Source organism: Rana temporaria, chromosome 10 (assembly GCF_905171775.1).
Source record: "Rana temporaria chromosome 10, aRanTem1.1, whole genome shotgun sequence".
NCBI lineage: Eukaryota > Metazoa > Chordata > Amphibia > Anura > Ranidae > Rana > Rana temporaria.
This window is the reverse complement of record NC_053498.1, coordinates 15,712,613-15,732,000: the sequence shown is the minus strand read 5'-3', so window position 1 is coordinate 15,732,000 and position 19,388 is coordinate 15,712,613. Positions and strand designations below refer to the sequence as shown.

General features: G+C 46.1%; 1 protein-coding gene across 3 annotated transcripts; it reads right to left on the bottom strand.

Moving 5' to 3' along the window:
- Positions 1-242: 242 nt before the first annotated feature.
- Positions 243-19,008, bottom strand: CEACAM1 (CEA cell adhesion molecule 1). Of its 3 annotated transcripts, XM_040326854.1 has the most exons (7): positions 18,909-18,997; positions 15,882-16,172; positions 12,756-13,046; positions 8,839-9,081; positions 6,805-7,110; positions 3,560-3,679; positions 243-390 (listed from the first exon to the last, which is right to left on the bottom strand). In XM_040326854.1, exons 1-6 carry the CDS (start codon positions 18,958-18,960, stop codon positions 3,561-3,563), a joined length of 1,302 nt encoding a protein of 433 aa, XP_040182788.1. In that variant the 5' UTR covers positions 18,961-18,997; the 3' UTR covers positions 243-390; position 3,560. The 3 variants fall into 3 exon arrangements, with proteins under 3 accessions (XP_040182788.1, XP_040182789.1, XP_040182790.1); XM_040326855.1 differs by lacking the exon at positions 15,882-16,172 and having other exon boundaries at positions 18,909-19,008; XM_040326856.1 differs by lacking the exon at positions 12,756-13,046 and having other exon boundaries at positions 18,909-19,004.
- Between the last annotated feature and the right edge of the window lie 380 nt (positions 19,009-19,388).

Sequence of the window (19,388 nt, the reverse complement as noted above, 5' to 3'; positions counted from 1 at the left end):
AATGTGGTCACCCTAGCGCATCGGGTCCCCAGTGACGCGGCAGGCGCGCGCGCCACCCTAGTGGCTTAAGAAGGCGCAACGTCATATGACGTCCGCCCAGAACAAGAGGGTCTGCCTCCCGCCGTCATTTTGACAGCGGTCAGTGGACAAGCAGTTAAGGGAGTAAAAAACAAAGACCTGAGACTTATACCTACCAATCAGGTTTAGAGCAGAAGAATGATGAAAAATCATTGGTTGCTCATTGCTACCATTACATAAAACTGGTAATTTGCATTATAGTTTGAGAAAGACAACCAGAGATCAGTTTCGTGTCCGGTTCTCCAAGGATCCCTTGTAACATATCGCATAGATTTCTGTGTTTGGACCAACGATGGTGGTCGGTGCTGATCTCTGAAAAAAATAGAGAAAATGTTTGTTCATTACTTTATGGATTACACTTTGAATGGTATTTCTGCATAACGGGCCAGATTCACGTAGGGGAGCGGCGGCGTAACGTATCGTAGATACGTTACACCGCCACAAGTTTTCATCGCAAGTGCCTGATTCACAAAGCACTTGCGATGAAAACTACGCTGGCAGCCTCCGGCGCAAGGCGGGCCAATTCAAATGGGCGTATGCCATTTAAATTAGGCGCGCTCCCGCGCCGGACCTACTGCGCATACTCTGTTTAGCAATTCCCGTCGTGCTTTGCGCGCCGTGACGTCATTTCTTCGAACGGCGACGCGCGTAGCGTACTTCCGTATTCCCGGACGTGTTACGCAAACGACGTTAAATTTTACATTTCGACGCGGGAACGATGGCCATACTTTAGACAGCAATACGTTTGCTGACTAAAGTTAGGGCACCCAAAACGACGGCTAAATTTGCGACGGGAAACTAGACTAGCGGCGACGTAGCGAACGCGAAAATACGTCGTGGATCGCCGTAACTCCTAATTTGCATACCCGACGCTGGTTTTCGACGCAAACTCCCCCCAGCGGCGGCCGCGGTACTGCATCCTAAGATCCGACAGTGTAAAACAATTACACCTGTCGGATCTTAGGGATATCTATGCGTAACTGGTTCTATGAATCAGTCGCATAGATAGAAACAGAGATACGCCGTCGTATCCCCTTTGTGAATCTGGCCCTATATTTTTACTTACGTCACATCACATTATAAGAAGGTGAAGCAAAAAAGTTGATGTGACTATATGGGATCCATGGGTAGGAAAAGACTGTCTGCAATACTTTCTCATCTGCTTCAGCAATGTTCACTTCTAGCATCATTAACCCCTTCAATACCGGGCTTTAAAACCCACCTCCATACCGGGCCTATTCTGGCACTTCTCTCCTACATGTACAAATCATCATTCTTTTGCTAGAAAATTACTCAGAACCCCCAAACATTATATATGTTTTTTTTTTATCAGACACCCTAGGGAATAAAATGGTGGTCATTGCAACTTTTTATCTTGCACGGTATTTGCGCAATCATTTTTCAAACGCCTTTTTTTTTGTAAAAAAAAAACGGTTTCATGAATAAAAAAATAACAAAACAGTAAAGTTAGCCCAATTTTTTGGTAAAATATGAAAGATGATGTTACGCCGAGTAAATAGATACCCAACATGTCACGCTTTTAAATTGCGCACACTCATGGAATTGGCGCCAAACTTTGTTACTTAAAAATCTCCATAGGCGACGCTTTAAAAATGTTACAGGTTACCAGTTTAGAGTTACAGAGGAGGTCTAGTGCTAGAATTGTTGCACATGCTCTAACGCACGCGGAACTGGTTGCTAGTGCCAGCACTGCCTGGCATCTTGCAACCAGTGACAATTTACTCTCAGACAGTGAGGCCGAGAGCAAGGCCTGTGCCTAGTGCAGCACTGCTGTCCCCACCCACCTCGGCACCTCCTCCTTCTCCGGCACCCATCAGCAAGCAGCAGGGACTGGTGTGATCTTCACTCTCCAGATAGTGACGTCACTCCTTTACTTCTACGCACGTGGCTCATGCAGAGGGAGTGACAGCAGCACTGCATCTGGTGGTAGGCTATGGGTGGCAAGCGGCACTGCATCTGGTGGCAAGTGGCACATTCACCTGACAAATAACCCACAGCCAAATTCCCCATCAACCCCCAAGACTACATTTCCCCTCCGCCCCCCATCTTTTTTTTGGGAAGGTGAGAGAGGGGTGTGTCCCTGAATGGCAGTTTGGAAATGTGGTCACCCAAATCGGCGTATACCGCACACTTTTTCCCCCTTAAAATCAGGGGAAATCGTGGGTGCGCGATATACGCCGATACTGCTGTTCCCGGGCGCCGCCGAAATAGACCGAGCCGAGTGTACTGCGCACTCGGCTAGGCTCATCCACGTTCGGCTCCGCCCGCAGCCACGTGAGAGGAGCCGAGAGAAGCCGAGACAAGGCGAGCTGAGTGTACTGCACACTCGGCTAGGCTCTACCACGCTCGGCTCCGCCCGCAGCCACGCGAGAGGGCCAAGAGAAGCTGAGACAAGCCGAGAGGAGCCGAACACACAGGAAATCCGGCTCCTCTCTGCGCCAAATGCAAAAATAAACACCGCTGCAACCAGAGCTTTTTTTCTCAGAAAATAGGTGCAGGAACTCAACCACGACCCCGTTCAGATTTCACAAGCAGTAGAGGGGTCTTAAAGGGGCATTAAATACCAGAATTGCATTACATACAGAGTGCAGAGTTCAGGGGGTTACAAAGCTGTCACTTGTAAACACAGAAACCAGACTAATGTGTTTACAAGTGATTGTGGTGAGCAGGCACCAAAGGGTCTGAGCCAGAGGTGGTGGAACTGAGTTTCCCCAAGTTCCCCCTGAAAAAAAGCCCTGGCTGCAACCCCGGGCAAGGTGCGGATGGATGGACCCCGCGAGGAAGCCACAGACGGACACCTCCAAAGCCGCAGAGGGACACCTCCAAATCCTCAGACGGACACCCACAAGGCTGGACGGACCCCGCGCAAGGCCGCAGACGGACGCCGGACAAGGCCGCCGATGGACGCAGGGCAAAAATGTAAATTTTTTCTTTTTCCTTAAACTACCTTTCTAGGTTTGGGGTGCGCGTTATACGCCTGCGCGCGGTATACCCCAATAAATACGGTAATCCTTAAACCTCATCCATCATCATCTGTCATTTTCTATCCTATATATTATTTTATATAATCATCCATATTTTATTTATATCTATATTTGTTCTAATTTATCATTATCAACATGTATCCTTGTAATACTACCCTCTATAGCAGTGATGGGGGACCTTGGCACCCCAGATGTTTTGGAACTACATTTCCCATGATGCTCAACTACACTGCCGAGTGCATGAGCATCATGGGAAATGTAGTTCCAAAACATCTGGGGTGCCAAGGTTCGCCATCACTGCTCTATAGCCTTCCCCTATCATTCTTTATCTTCTACCATCATTTATCATCTTGAATATCCTTTCACTGTCTGTAAATGAACATTTTCTTTTAGGTTAATTATCTTAAGGTTTGTAGGAACAGTATACATCAAGACATACAGTATGCTTCCAACACATCAGACCCGTGTATACTTACATTAGAACACTTTCTTTACAAGAAAGTACCCAACGACCACGATAAGGGCCACTCCAGCTACTACACCAATCACAATGCCGGCTATCGCTCCTCTGCTCAGCCTGCTTGAACCCGAGGACTCTATGGAAATAGACGTGTAAAAAATAATTATTAAAGGGCATCTAAAACTTCCTTACCAATTAACTTATTTTATTTGGTTCCTCTTGGTCTGTTAACGTTAAATGTTTTTTATCTCTTTAATAAATCTAATGCCCTGTACACACGACCGTTTTTCACGATGAGAAAACTGCAATTTTTTATATTGGTCGTGTGTATGCTCCATAGCAGTTTTCTCTACGAAAAAACTGCCTGCGAAAAAATTAAAACCAGCTCTCTTTTTTCTCGAAGTGTTTCCCGTCAGTCTTTTTCTCGTCGCGAAAAACAGTCGTGTGTATGCTTTTCCAAGGGGAATAAAAACACGCATGTTCAAAATCAAGTATGAGACGGGAACGCTCGTTCTGGTAAAACTAGCATTCGTAATGGAGATAGCACATTCGTCACCCTGTAACAGTCAGAAAAGCACGAGGCTGAAAAGCGCGAATCGTCTCTCACCAAAGTTTTACTAACACGAGGATCAGCAAAAGCAGCCCAAAGGGTGGCGCCGTTTGAATGGAACTTTCCCTTAGAGTCCCGTCGTATGTGTTGTACGTCACCATGCTTTGGTTGGATGTTTTTTTGCATGAAGGTGTGTATGCAAGTGAGGCTAGAGAGGAATCACGTTGGGAAAAACGATGGTGTGTACAAGGCATTAGAAATTAGCCAGTGACCCAAGTAATGACTAGCTCCTACAGTTTACAAGTCAGAGATGATCTACCATCATCTCCTCTTAAGCTGGCCGTATATTTTACAATCTGATAGTACAGCCTATGTGCTGTCACAACATTTGGGGTTAAAAGAATACATATAAAGTCGCATATTGTATATTTTTCATATTGTTCCTATTTATATATATTATGAGCAGAAGGGCAGCCATATTCTCTTTAAGGGTTGAAATTAAGTTCATGAGTTCACGAGCATGAATAGACAATGGCCCAGATTCCCGTAGGGTGGCGTAACTTTGTGCGGGCGTAGCGTATCTTATTTACGCTACGCCGCCGCAACTTAGAGAGGCAAGTGCTGTATTCACAAAGCACTTGCGTCCTAAGTTACGACGCCGTAGCGTAAATGGGCCTGGCGTAAGCGCGCCTAATTCAAACTAGGCTGGGAGAGGGCGTGTTGTATGTAAATGATTCGTGACACCACGTAAATGACGCGCTTTACGAACGGCGCATGTGCGCGCATGCTCAGTATCACGTCGAATTTTCAAAGTAAATTACGCCCGCTCAATGTATTGTCAAGCGTGTGTACAATATGACCGTGTGAAGTGTGAGCAGGAGATCTGTTGGTTTTGAGAAAGATAACATAGTGTCAATGTAAACAAGAGTTGTTTACCTAAAGTCCATTGAAATCACGGGAAGGCTATTCACTAATGCCCTGTACACACGATCGGTTCATCTGATGAAAAACAGACCGATGGATTTTTCCATCAGATATCCGATGAAGCTGACTTTCATCAGTCTTGCCTACACACAATCAGTTAAAAATGCGATCGTGTCCAACGCGGTGACGTAAAACACGACGACGTGCAGAGAAAAGTTCAATGCTTCCCAGCATGCGTCAACTTGATTCTGAGCATGCATGGAATTTTTGACCGATGGATTTGCCTACAGACGATCGTTTTTTTCTATCGTTTTTTTAACCATCAGAAAATTTTAAAACAGGTTCTATTTTTTTTCACCGATGGGAAAAAAACAATGGGGCCCACACATGATCGGTTCGTCCGATGAAAACGGTCCATCGGACCGTTTTCATCAGACGAACCGATAGTGTGTACAGGGCATAAGAGTTAACAAGTTTTAAATATACAAGTATGATTTAAGTATTGAACTGTGAATATACCTTGTCATATAATGTAAATATTATCTGAACATTTAACCATCATTTATCTCTGATTGTAGAAGTATATTAATTTGTATTATCACAACTTATACCTGATTTTAATTTTGCACTATATCTTCAGTTAATAAATATATATATATTTTAAATATTCATTTGTGTTACTTGTCTTCAAACTAGCACGGATAAAAGAACTTTGGATTTCTTGTTTGATATTGTAGGAAGTTGTAATTCTCCCAAATCACAGATTTCCACATTTCCATAAATACATTAATATTTTTATATTTCAGTATAAACATTCTGACATATTTGTAGGCACTATGCCGAGATACGTCAATGGTTCTGACAGTGCAATCACTTTTCGTTCTTCCAATCCAGTTTGTATTTTGTTCAAAAGGACCTGGCCCTAACTAGTTGTTGGTAGATCAAACTGAGAAAGTACAACTAGTTTGTAACATGTCTGGCCAGCTTTAGTGACAGAGCTGTCCATCTATGTATGCTTTTTCTTTTGGAAAAATCTCTAGCGAATATATATGCCATGTATATATTTTGGGGCTGTGGAAATTAACGATGAATTCCTTGATTAATCGTACATTTTTGTTGATCGATCAAAATTCTTTTGATCGGTACTCACCTCTCCGCCAGCTTCCGGGTCTTTAGGGAATTTCGTCGCAGATTCTGTGACATCACGGACACTGCCGTGCTTGCCATGTCCATCTGAAGGGCTCATTTGCTGTGCCTTCATATCTTCATGCCGGCGGGACCTTACTTTCTGCCACACGCAAGGGCAGCCATCCACTGGGAGTTGTGATAGTTCCCTTCACGGGACATCTACATGCCGACGGACTGATGTTAACCCCTCTTCATCTGGATTCAGCAGTGGTATCGTTGTACACATTTTTATACCAGTATCATACTTAGCTACATGTTTTTACTACATGCTTTTGCTAATGTTTGGTATTAATCGCACCATTTTTAAAATTTATGTAGCTACATCGATTTTATTTCCAGTGCAATATTTATTTTGTTACCTACTTGAAGACTATACAAGTTTTAATGCTATTCCCATCGAGCGCTGCCTTTGTGTGTTTTTTGTATCCTGCTATCCATTTTTCCAGTGATTTGTAGCTGCACTGGGAATCAGCCTGCAAGGGGATCAGCTAAAAGTAGTTGGATCTGTATGTGCGTTATAATTAATCGAAATTAGTCGATTAATCGATTAATCGAACACGAAAATTTTAATCAGTAACAGCCCTAATATATTTTCTTACCTTGTGATTTGACTTCGAGATTGAGTTTGAAGGTCGTACTTCCAATGATATTCCTGGCTCGGCATTCGTAGGTCCCGTTCTCACTCTGAGCCACATTGGAGATGAGAAGTGACGACTGAGAGTCACCGGATTCTACTTTAAATTTTCCACCACTTGTGATAGCTACAGGGTCTGGATTAAGATGGAACCAGCTGAAGGTAGGATTGAGGGAGTTTGGAGTGTTCAAGGTCACTATCAGTTTTGGATTTTCTCCTTCCGTCACTGAAGTTACTGCATTGTTGTTGTGACTTGAAGACAGTGGACGTTCTAATGGGAAGACATTGGAAGAGATGCTTCAATTCAGTGTAGGTCAATATACTTGATATAGGAGTCTCAAGTGTGGCCCCCCCCCCCCTAACATCACCAAAGGCGATTTAGTTTGCATGTGCCGCGCTATATAAGTTTTCATTCATTCATTCATTCAAAAGGCTGCACATAATATTCAGGTAATATAATGTCAGAAAAAGCTGTAAAGCTGCGGGATCGCTTCCATGCCTCCCTAATAGTGCCCCCTCCCCCCTATGTTTCCCAGGATACATTTGTAAAAGGAAGGGAGATCAGCAAACATCCATTCACTGAATGACATACCTGATAAAAGGCGTAGCATGTATTACAAACCCCCCCCCCCAAAAAAAAAATAATAATGTGTAAGGCCCTTGTTTCGTCAGATTAGGCGACCCGTCAGAATTGGTAACAGAAGTGACGTTTCCTCACCACCATCTTGCTACACCCCACACTTCTCCATACACAGGGGGAAAGCGGACATCTTGTTACACCCACCGGAATTTAGCATTTTTCATGTAATTTTAACTGTTAAGTGAGTTTATATAGTGAAATACACGACTTAGAACTCCGGCTTACTGGTGAGGGAAGGGGCAATCAAGGGGTTAATTGTGTTCCCTATGCTTGTTCTAACTGCAGGGGGATGGGACTTACTAGGGGAAGTGACAGATCGCTGTTCATACATTGTATGAACAGACGATCAGTCATTTCTCCCCCTACACACACAGCTCCCGGTTCTCGCTGTGCATCCTATGCATTAAGGTAAAAAAACTTTTGACAGTGAACGGCCCCCCCCTTTGTACTTACGTGAGCCCCGAATTTCCTTTGTCGGAGACGCGCTGTCCCTCTCTGCACGGGGTCCCGGCTGTTGATTGGATAGATTGAGTGATAGCAGCGCAGTCAGTGGCTCCCGCCGCTGTCAATCAAATCCAATGACGCGGGCGTCAGGGGGTGGGCCGAGTCCAGCATTCGTGTCTTGTAAAACACTCGCAGACCAAGTTACTCGCAATCCAAGGTTTTAATGTACCCACTGTTACCCGTCACCTGAATGGCTAAAACGACAGGCGCTGTGATTGGACGCCTGATGGGAGGAGAGGACAAGAGGAGAGGACCGGTAGAGACAAATGAGGACACCACTCACCGTCGTCACTCGCTGCCCCACCGAGACAGGGTAAGTCCTGGGCAGACAGCAAGCGGGCAGAGGGGTCACAGTGGCAGCATTGGATGGGCAGAGTGGTAGCATTTGATGGCACAGTGGCTACGTTAGATGGGCACAGTGAAGGCATTTGATGGGCACAATAGCCGTAATTGATGGGCACAGTGGCAGCATTTGATGAGCACAGTGGATGCAATTGATGGGCACAGTGGATGCAATTGATGGGCACAGTGGCGGCATTTGATGGGCACAGTGGCTGCGATTGATGTGGTTTTTTTTTCAGTATTTTTCAGTTTGTTTGTGCCCCCCCCCAAAAATGTTGAGTACTAGCCGCCACTGGTTTGTATACCTAGAACCAAAGACCAGGACAACATAACAAACTGTTGCCTTGCCTGCTAGAAGTTTGGCATGGATCCATAGTGAGTGAATGTATATGAATTATATATACACAGTGCAAAAGGCACAATCAGTGCAGGAATGAGGATTAGACTAATAATCCGATTAATTCGGGATAGTAATATTATTGAAAATACGCCAAGCTGATTCCATCAACTCACCAAAAACGATCTTGCACTCCGATGTCTTCCCCAATTGATCTCCTTGACAGACGAGCTCTGGTTGTCGGACCTCATAATCCAGAGACACAGTCCAGGTGACTTCATCCTTTCCCTCTTTGACTGTGCCATTAAATGACAGTTTAACGTCAGCTGAAGGTTGCCCTCCTGCCCAGAAGCAGCCTAATAACACTTGCTCCGTGTAACCATCTGACCTACAATAAATACTTGGATTACTAGGGGGTTCTGTAAAAAAACAAAAAAATATATATTAGAAAGGAGAGTTATACCATGCTGTTTCAAACAGTACATATAGGCCGCAGTCTTAAAGTGGTTGTAAACCTCAGACATGAAATATGAACAAAGCATATCCCTCTATAGTGTGTACTTGTCCAATCCAGAGCACTACGTGTCATTTCAGTCCGTTGGTCTGTCCTCTGCTATAAGCATGAGTCACTTTTGATATGTTTTCCTGACACCAAGAGAAAAATAGTGACAGGGGAGTGCACAACCTGTGAGTGACAGCCTCAGCACTGTTTCTGTCTGCTGTGTAAAGGGGGGGGGGGGCGGGGGTAAAGCAGAACTTCACTCTCTCAATCAACTTTAAGGGGTAGATTCAGGTAGGAGATACGACGGCGTATCTCCAGATAGGCCATCGTATCTCTGAGTGTGCGGCGTCGTATCTATGCGCCTGATTCGTAGAATCAGTTACGCATAGATTTGACTAAGATCCAACCGGCGTAAGTCTCTTACGCCGTCGTATCTTAGTTGCAATTTTAGGCTGGCCGCTAGCTGGCGCTTCCGTATATTTACGCGTCGAATATGCTAATTAGCTAAATACGCCGATTCAGAACCGTACGTTTGCCCGGCGAATTTTTTTACGTCGTTTACGTTAGGCTTTTTCCGGCATATAGTTACCCCTGCTATATGAGGCATATTCTATGTTAAGTATGGACGTCGTTCCCGCGACAAATTTTTAAAATTTTACGTCGTTTGCGTAAGTCGTCCGTGAATGGGGATGTGCGTAATTTACGTTCACGTCGAAAACATTGGCTTTTTGCAGTTTAATTTGGAGCATGCGCACTGGGTTACTTTCACGGTCAAAAACGTCATTTACGTGGGGTCATGTTATATTTGCATAAAACACGCCCACCTCTTCACAATTTTAATTAGGCGCGCTTACGTCGGCAGATTTACGCTACGCCGCCGCAACTTAGTGCACAGGTTCTTGGTGAATACAGAACCTGCCTCACTAAGTTACGGCGGCGTAGCGTATCAGAGATACGCTACGCCCGCACAAATTTAAGCCATTATACCTGAATCTACCCCTAAGTATTTTCAATTCTTATGTTGCTAGCATTAGTAAATAGATAGCATATTTTGAGATGGGAATGAGGGACACCTACTAACAAACATATGCAGGCATAGGACACGTCCCCCTGCCACGCCCTCTTAAAGGAGAATTAATAAAAAAAAAGGTTAATTAAATCTACAAGTGTTTTTTTTACCAATACTTTTCCTTTATATTGGCTTTTAAAATTTACAAATTCAGCAATTTAGAATTTGGATGAAAGGTTTAGCTCTGAGAAACACTTTTTGAAAGATAAAAAGTGCAACTAAATGGATCAGACCAAAATGAGGGACAAATGAGGAGGAATGAGGGACAGAGGGACATTGCTCCAAATCAGGGACAGTCCCTCGAAATCAGGGACAGTTGGGAGCTATGAGATAGGGAAGTATATCATATTTAATGTTTTAAACTTCATTTTTTTATTTCCTCAGTTACTTCCTGTTTTTTTGACCTAGGCAAACGATGTTGTATATCCACACCTTCAAACTTTTTGAGATGAGAATGAAGGACACACCCCTTGCCACACCCCCTTAAAGGGGAATTGTAAAAAAAAAAAAAAAAACAAGATTGGTTAAACCCACAAGGGCTTTTTTTTTTTACCACAACTATTCCTTTATATTGGCTTTTGGAGATTACAAATGCAGCAATTTAAAAATCAGATGAAAGGTTTAGCGCTGAATTTTATATACATTTATATGGATCAGACCAAAATGAGGGACAAATGAGGAGGTATGAGGGACATTGCTCCAAATCAGGGACATTACCTCAAAATCAGGGACAGTTGGGAGCTATGCATATTCTGGAGAGTAGGAAGAGTTTTCTAAGCTCACCCTCTTGCCTACATGCCTGAGGTAAGGGTAGGTGGATCCCAGGAAGTAAATGCTGCATGAATCATCTGCCCTTACTCAAGATGGCTGCAGCTAGAAATGCTAGGGGGTGTTTTTCAAAGGTATTTATCAGCAAAATAAGTGGTGACATAGATAGATGGATGGTAGGGTTGCCACCTTTTCATCAAACCAAACACTTTAGTGGCGCAAAGCGTTTTTTTTATGCAGTTTACACTATAGGATTGTAAAAGACCTGGGACGCCTTTGGGTGCCCCAATAAGAGTAGTATTGCACCACATGTAGCATCCGTGATGAACAGTGGGTAAGGCCAAATTGTGTTATTGATGGGAGAAGCTTAAGGAGTGTAGTTAAATTAAACTAGGTCAGTCTGTATCCCAGTACAGTCGCCCCCCCCCCCCCATCCCAGGTCAGTCTGTCCTCCAGTATAATCCCCCCCAGATCAGTCTGTCCCTCAGTATAATTCCCCCAGGTCAGTCTTTCCCCCAGTATAATCCCCTTAGATCAGTGTGTTCCCCAGTATAATCCCCCAGGTCAGTCTTTCCCCCAGTATAATCCTCTTAGGTCAGTGTGTCCCCCAGTATAATCCCCCCAGGTCAGTCTTTCCCCCAGTATAATCCCCCCAGGTCAGTCTTTCCCCCAGTATAATCCTCCCAGGTTAGTCTGTCCCCCAGTATTATCCCCCCAGGTCAGTCTTTCCCCCAGTATAATCCTTTTAGGTCAGTGTGTCCCCCAGTATAATCCCCCCAGGTCAGTCTTTTCCCCAGTATAATCACCCCAGGTTAGTCTTTTCCCCAGTATAATCCCCCCAGGTCAGTCTATCCCCCAGTATAATCCCCCCAGGTCAGTCTATCCCCCAGTATAATCCCCCCAGGTCAGCTTTCTCCCAGTATAATGCCCCCAGGTCAGTCTTTCCCCCAGTATAATCCCCCCGGGTCAGTCTATCCCCCAGTATAATCCCCCCAGGCAAGTGTGTCCCCCAGTATAATCCCCCCCTAGGTCAGTCTATCCCCCAGTATAATCCCCCCAGGTCAGTCTGTCCCCAGTATAATCCCCCCAGGTCAGTCTTCCCCAGTATAATCCCCCCAGGTCAGTCTTCCCCAGTATAATCCCCCCAGGTCAGTCTGTCCCCAGTATAATCCCCCTAGGTCAGTCTTCCCCAGTATAATCCCCCCAGGTCAGTCTTTCCCCCAGTATAATCCCCCCAGGTCAGTCTATCCCCCAGTATAATCCCCCCAGGTCAGTCTTTCCCCCAGTATAATCCCCCCAGGTCAGTCTATCCCCCAGTATAATCCCCCAGGTCAGTCTGTCCTCCAGTATAATCCCCCCATGTCAGTCTTTTCCCCAGTATAATCCCCCCAGGCCAGTGTGTCCCCCAGTATAATACCCCCAGGTCAGTCTGTCCCCCAATATAATCCCCCCAGTCCAGTCTGTACCCCAGTTAAAGTGCCTCCCCCACCAATATAATTAAAGCACTGGTAGCTGACAGGAGGGGAGAGGGGGTTAGGAGGACTGGTGCTGCAGGGCTACCACTGATGTGTCCGGGTTTCAGATGGACTGAAACCCGGACACAGAATCTAAAACCCAGACTGTCCGGTTGAATCCCAGACAGGTGGCAACCCTAAGGGATGAGTTTGATTTGAAAAAAAAAATGAAACAATAACATGTTTGGTTTGTGGTGCTCAGTGTAGCTCCACTTGAAGTATAAACATGATCTCACTTACTGGCCACGCTCAAGTTCAGGGCATTGCTGGTCTCGTTCAATGTTGAATTATAGGCAAAACAGGTATAGGATCCAGTGTTATTTCTGAAGACAGGGCTGATGGTCAGAGTAGAATTTGGTCCCAAGGGGTCAACGAAAATATGGTATTGATCACCTCCGGGTAATAAATCTCCATCCACGTGCCAGATAAATGAGGCATTGGTAAGTTGGGTTGAACAGTACAGAGACACCGCTCCACCTTCCCAGACCCATCCTGTGACATTACTGGTCAGTTCTGTTGGAGAGGCCGGAGCTACAAATCAAAAAGCAGATTTCAGTAGGTTAATAATGTAATGTTTACAGCAAGTCCTCCAATAGTCACCACCGGTATGGCAAAGTCTGCAAGAAGGTTTTACCTTTCGTTTTAGAGAATGGGAGTTGAACAATTGCAACACAGAGGCCCCAGCTGGATCTGCCCATTCTAATGAAAACTCAATAAAAAGTATTTAAAAAAAAAAAAAAAATATATATATATATATATATATATATATATATATATATATATATATATATATATATATATATATATAAATATAGATAAGACCAAAATGAGGGGCAAATGAGAAGGTATGAGGGACATTGCTCCAAATCAGGGACAGTCTCTCGAAATCAGGGAGAGTTGGGAGCTATGCATATTCCAGGAGTCTTCTGGAGAGGAGGAAGAGTTTTCTAAGCTCAGCCTCTTGCCTGCATGCCTGAGGTAAGGGTAGATCTTTGGGTGCCCCAATAAGAGTAGTATTGCACCACATGTATCATCCGTGATGAACAGTGGGTGTGGTCAAATTGTGTTATTAATGGGAGAAGCTTAAGGAGTGTAGTTAAATTAAACTAGATCAGGCTGTCACCCAGTACAGTCGCCCCCCCCCCCCCATCCGAGGTCAGTCTGTCCTCCAGTATAATCCCTCTTTGGTCAGTCTGTATCTCAGTACAACCAACCCCCCCCCCCCCAGGTCCATCTGTCCCCCAGTATAACCTTTCTCAGGTCAGTCTATCCCCCAGTATAATCCCCCTAGATCAGTCTGTCCCACAGTAAAATCCCCCCTGGTCAGTCTTTCCCCCAGTATAATCCCCCCAGGTCAGTTTGTCCCCCAGTATAACCCCCCAGGTCAGTCTTTCCCCCAGTATAATCCCCTCAGGTCAGTCTGTCCCACAGTAAAATCCCCCCAGGTCAGTCTTTCCCCCAGTATAATCCCCCCCCCAGGTCAGTTTGTCCCCCAGTATAACCCCCCCCCAAGTCAGTCCTTCCCCCAGTATAATCCCCTCAGGTCAGTCTGTTCCCCAGTATAATCCCCCCAGGTCAGTCTTTCCCCCAGTATAATCCCCCCAAGGTCAGTCTATCCCCCAGTATAATCCTCCCAGGTCAGTCTGTCCCCCAGTATAATCCCCCCAGGTCAGTCTTTCCCCCAGTATAACCCCCCCAGGTCAGTCTTTCCCCCAGTATAATACCCCAGGTCAGTCTGTCCCCCAGTATAATCCCCCCAGGTCAGTCTTTCCCCCAGTATAATCCCCCCAGGTCAGTCTGTCCCCCAGTATAATCCCCCCAGGTCAGTCTTTCCCCCAGTATAATCCCCCAGGTCAGTCTTTCCCCCAGTATAATCCTCTCAGGTCTGTCTGTCTTCCAGTATTATCCCCCAGGTCAGTCTTTCCCCCAGTATAATCCCCCCAGGTCAGTCTGTCCCCCAGTATAATCCCCCCAGGTCAGTCTTTCCCACAGTATAATCCCCCCAGGCCAGTGTATCCCCCAGTATAATCCCCCAGGTCAGTCTGTCCCCCAGTATAATCCCCCCTGGTCTATTTGTCCCCCAGTATAACCTTCCCCAGGTCAATCTGTCCCCCAATATAATCCCCCCAGGTCAGTCTGTCCCCCAGTATAATCCCCCAGGCCAGTTTGACCCCAGTATAATACCCCCAGGTCAGTCTGTCCCGCAGTATAATCCCCCCTGGTCAGTCTTTCCCACAGTATAATCCCCCCAGGCCAGTGTATCCCCCAGTATAATCCCCCAGGTCAGTCTGTCCCCCAGTATAATCCCCCCAGGTCAGTCTGTCTTCCAGTATAATCCCTCTTTGGTCAGTCTGTCTTCCAGTATAATCCCTCTTTGGTCAGTCTGTCCCCCAGTACATCCACCCAGGTCTATCTGTCCCCCAGTATAACCTTCCCCAGGTCAGTCTGTTCCCCAATATAATCCCCCCAGGTCAGTCTTTCCCACAGTATAATCCCCCCAGGCCAGTGTATCCCCCAGTATAATCCCCCAGGTCAGTCTTTTCCTCAGTATAATCCCCCCAGGTCAGTCTGTCTTCCAGTATAATCCCTCTTTGGTCAGTCTGTCTTCCAGTATAATCCCTCTTTGGTCAGTCTGTCCCCCAGTACATCCCCCCAGGTCTGTCTGTCCCCCAGTATAACCTTTCCCAGGTCAGTCTGTCCCCCAATATAATCCCCCCAGGTCAGTCTGTCCCCCAGCATAATTCCCCCAGGTCAGTCTGTCCCGCAGTATAATCCCCCAGGCCAGTCTGTCCCCCAGTATAATACCCCCAGGTCAGTCTGTCCCCCAGTATAATCCCCCAGGTCAGTCTTTCCCACAGTATAATCCCACATGCCAGTGTATCCCCCAGTATAATCCCCCCTGGTCAGTCTGTCCCCCAGTATAATCCCCCCAGGTCAGTATGTCTTCCAGTATAATTCCTCTTTGGTCAGTCTATCTTTCAGTATAATCCCTCTTTGGTCAGTCTGTCCCCCAGTACATCCCCCCAGGTCTATCTGTCTCCCAGTATAACCTTCCCCAGGTCAGTCTGTCCCCCAATATAATCCCCCCCAGGTCAGTCTGTCCCCCAGTATAATTCCCCCAGGCCAGTCTGTCCCCCAGTATAATACCCTCAGGTCAGTCTGTCCCCCAGTATAATCCCCCCAGTCTGTACCACAGTTAAAGCGGACTGAAACCCGGACACAGGATCTAAAACCCAGACTGAATACCGGACAGCTGGCAACCCTAATGAATGAGTTTGCTTTGAATTTTAAAAATAAAACAATAGGATTTTTGGTTTGTGGTGCTCAGTGTAGCTCCATTTGAAGTATAAACATGATCTCACTTACTGGCCACGCTCAAGTTCAGGGCATTGCTGGTCTCGTTCAATGTTGAATTATAGGCAAAACAGGTATAGGATCCAGTGTTATTTCTGAAGACAGGGCTGATGGTCAGAGTAGAATTTGGTCCCAAGGGGTCAACGAAAATATGGTATTGATCACCTCCGGGTAATAAATCTCCATCCACGTGCCAGATAAATGAGGCATTGGTAAGTTGGGTTGAACAGTACAGAGACACCGCTCCACCTTCCCAGACCCATCCTGTGGCATTACTGGTCAGTTCTGTTGCAGAGGCCGGAGCTACAAATCAAAAAGCAGATTTCAGTAGGTTAATAATGTAATGTTTACAGCAAGTCCTCCAATAGTCACCACCGGTATGGCAAAGTCTGCAAGGAGGTTTTACCTTTAGTTTTAGGCCTGGTACACACGAGAGGATTTATCCGCGGATACGGTCCACCGGACCGTTTCCGCGGATAAATCCTCTCGAGGATTTGCGAGGATTTTGATCCGATGGAGTGTACTCACCATCGGATCGAAATCCGCGCCGAAATCCCATCGCGATGACGTGTCGCGCCGTCGCCGCGATGATGACGCGGCGACGTGCGCGACGCTGTCATATAAGGAATTCCACGCATGCGTCGAATCATTACGACACATGCGGGGGATTGATTCGGACGGATTGATCCGGTGAGTCTGTACAGACCAGCGGATCAATCCGTTGGGATGGATTCAAGTGGATAGATTTTAAAGCATGTCTTAAATTTTTATCCGCTGGAAATCCATCCCAGGTGGTACACACCAGCGGATTTATCCGCTGGAGCCGGTCCGCGGATCAATTCCAGCGGATGGATCCTCTCGTGTGTACGGGGCCTTAGAGACTGGGGGCCAGATTCACATATCTGGGCGCATCTTCGTGCGGGCGTAGCATATCCTATTTACGCTACGCCGCCGCAACTTAGACAGGCAAGTGCAGTATTCACAAAGCACTTGCTCCGTAAGTTGCGGCGGCGTAGCGTAAATTGGCCGGCGTAATTCAAAGTAGGCTGGTAGGGGGCGTGTTGTATGGAAATGAACCGTGACCCCACGTAAATGACGCGCCTAACGAACAGCTCCTGGGCGCAACTACGTTCGTGAATCGGCGTATCTAGCTAATTTGCATATTTATAATGGGAGCGCCGAATGCGTCCAGCGTAACTATGAGCCCATGATACGGCGGCATAGGCAAGTTACGTCGGACGGCTGAAGCCATGTTTTTGGGCTTATCTCGCTTTGTGAATCGGCGTAAAGATGCGACGGCGCACATTTGAAATTACGGCGGGGTATCTGGAGATACGCCAACGTATATTCTTTCTGAATCTGGCCCTGGGGGAGTTGAACAATTGCAACACAGAGGCCCCAGCTGGATCTGCCCATTCTAATGAAAACTCAATAAAAAGTATTAAAAAAAAAAGAAGTTTAAAAGGTTTGCCAATAAAAAAAAAAAAAAAATTTAATGGTCCACATAAGGGCCAGAGTGACCAAAGAGTATTGTGGATGAAAGGATCTGGACACCTAAAAAGTTATATTATAGTATAGTGGGGTATACATGGGCAGGGGAAAGAGTTTGAAAGCCCCCAGGGATAACACAGTGACGATGAACCATGGAAATGTTCCAGAGAGAAAAGGAGGCACATGAAAGAGGGAACATTGCCAAGCCACACCCCTAATGCGTTGCGTGCTGCACGTCTCTTCGGAGGAGGAGGCAGGGGGTGTCTTAAATCAAAGGAATGTTAATTTTTTTGAAATATTATGTGACAATTAACCCTACATTGGTCTGCTTGTACAAGAAGTTTACTTTAACGAGCTCAAATTAGTCAAGTGGCAAGCAGAGGCGGACTGACCATTGAGTCACTCGGGCACTGCCCAAGGGCCCCATGCCACTAGGGGGCCCCATCAGGGTTGCCAGGCTCAGTAAAACCAGGGACAGTGTGTAAAAATCTATGGGCCAGATTCATAGAAGAAATACGCCGGAGTATCTACTGATACTCCGGCGTACTTTCAAATTTGCCGCGTCGTATCTTTATTTGTAATTCACAAACAAAGATACGACGGCATTTGGCTAAGATCCGACAGGCGTACGGCTTCGTACGCCTTCGGATCTTAGGATGCAATACTTCGGTGATCGCTGGGTGGAGTTCGCGTAGTTTTCCGCGTCGGGTATGCAAATTAGCTGTTTACGGCGATCCACGAAGGTACGCGCGTTCGTCGCATTCTCTTACGTCGTCGCTAGTCGGTTTTACCCGTCGCAATCTTAAGCCTGCTATTTCATGGCTTAGATTTAGACCAGTCATGTTAAAGTATGGCCGTCGTTCCCGCGTCGAATTTCCAATTTATTTTTTTTGCTTAAGACGTCCGGAAATACGTCGGGGCGCCGTAATTTCGCGCAAAGCACGGCGGGAAATTTCCTAACGGAGCATGCGCAGAACGTTCCGCGCGGGAACGCGCCTAATTTAAATGGTACACGCCCCGTTTGAATTAGGCGGGCTTGCGCCGGACGGCTTTACGCTACGCCGCCGTAAGTTTACAGGCAAGTGCTTTGTGAATCAAGCACTTACGCTGAAAACTTGCGGCGGCGTAACGTTAAGGGGATACGTTACGCCGCCGTAATTATTCGTGAATCTGGCCCTATGTTTTTTTCCAAAACCGACATGCTTTTGATGTGAAAATCCCGAGATTTTAGCTGCCCCGCCTCTGCACTGCCTCCTGGCTTGGTGGTCATCTGTAAGCCCAGGGGCCCCATAATCTTCTATTGCCCTTGGGCCCCGTGAGTTGTCAGTCCGCCCCTGGTGGCAAGAGTACTTAAATCATACTAAAGTGGCCACATAATTTGTCGTTTGTACAATAAAAAAAAAAAAAAAACTTTTACCTGGTAATCCTGCAAATAATAAACTTCCTATCATTAGATGGCTACACTTGCTCCTCCATTGTATCTATGGGGGGAAGCCATGGCTGACACCTAACTTCGAATGAAATTATTGGATGTATTTATTTACTCACCTAATGTAAGAGATAGAAGGACGCAGATGCAGAAGCCTGGGATGAGTTCCATGTCGAGTCTTCTCCGATCTTCTATATGTGATGACAGCCTGGGAGTCTAGAGACTAGATATGGGTGTGTTATCTCTCTTGTCTACTTATTAACCTGCTCAATGGAGCTCATTTTTATCTCTGAGAAATGTTTCTGTCTGTCAGTAGGATGTAAACTTCACCTACATGAGGGAGAAAACAACTTCTTCCTTGTCGATGTTTCCACATTTTTCTGAGGAAATAAGAAATTTTTGGCAAAATAACCAGCCTGTCCTCGGGTGACAACACTCACTCACTCCCTCAGGGCTGGTGCAAGGATTTTTGACACCCTAGGCGAAACCTATGGCTGGTACATCCGCCGGCTGGCCGGAGACCCAAACAAAGCCGGATTTGGCTTAGATCGGGTCTCCAATGTAGTAACTCGGAAGCGATGTCACACCGTCACTTCCAG

Coding starts and splice junctions, on each gene's coding strand:
- CEACAM1 (XM_040326854.1), bottom strand. CDS start 18,960: ATGGAACTCATCCCAGGCTTCTGCATCTGCGTCCTTCTATCTCTTACA. Junction 16,173..18,908: donor CCTTCTATCTCTTACATTAG/GTGAGTAAATAA, acceptor TTTGATTTGTAG/CTCCGGCCTCTGCAACAGAA. Junction 13,047..15,881: donor CCTGAACTTGAGCGTGGCCA/GTAAGTGAGATC, acceptor TTTGATTTGTAG/CTCCGGCCTCTCCAACAGAA.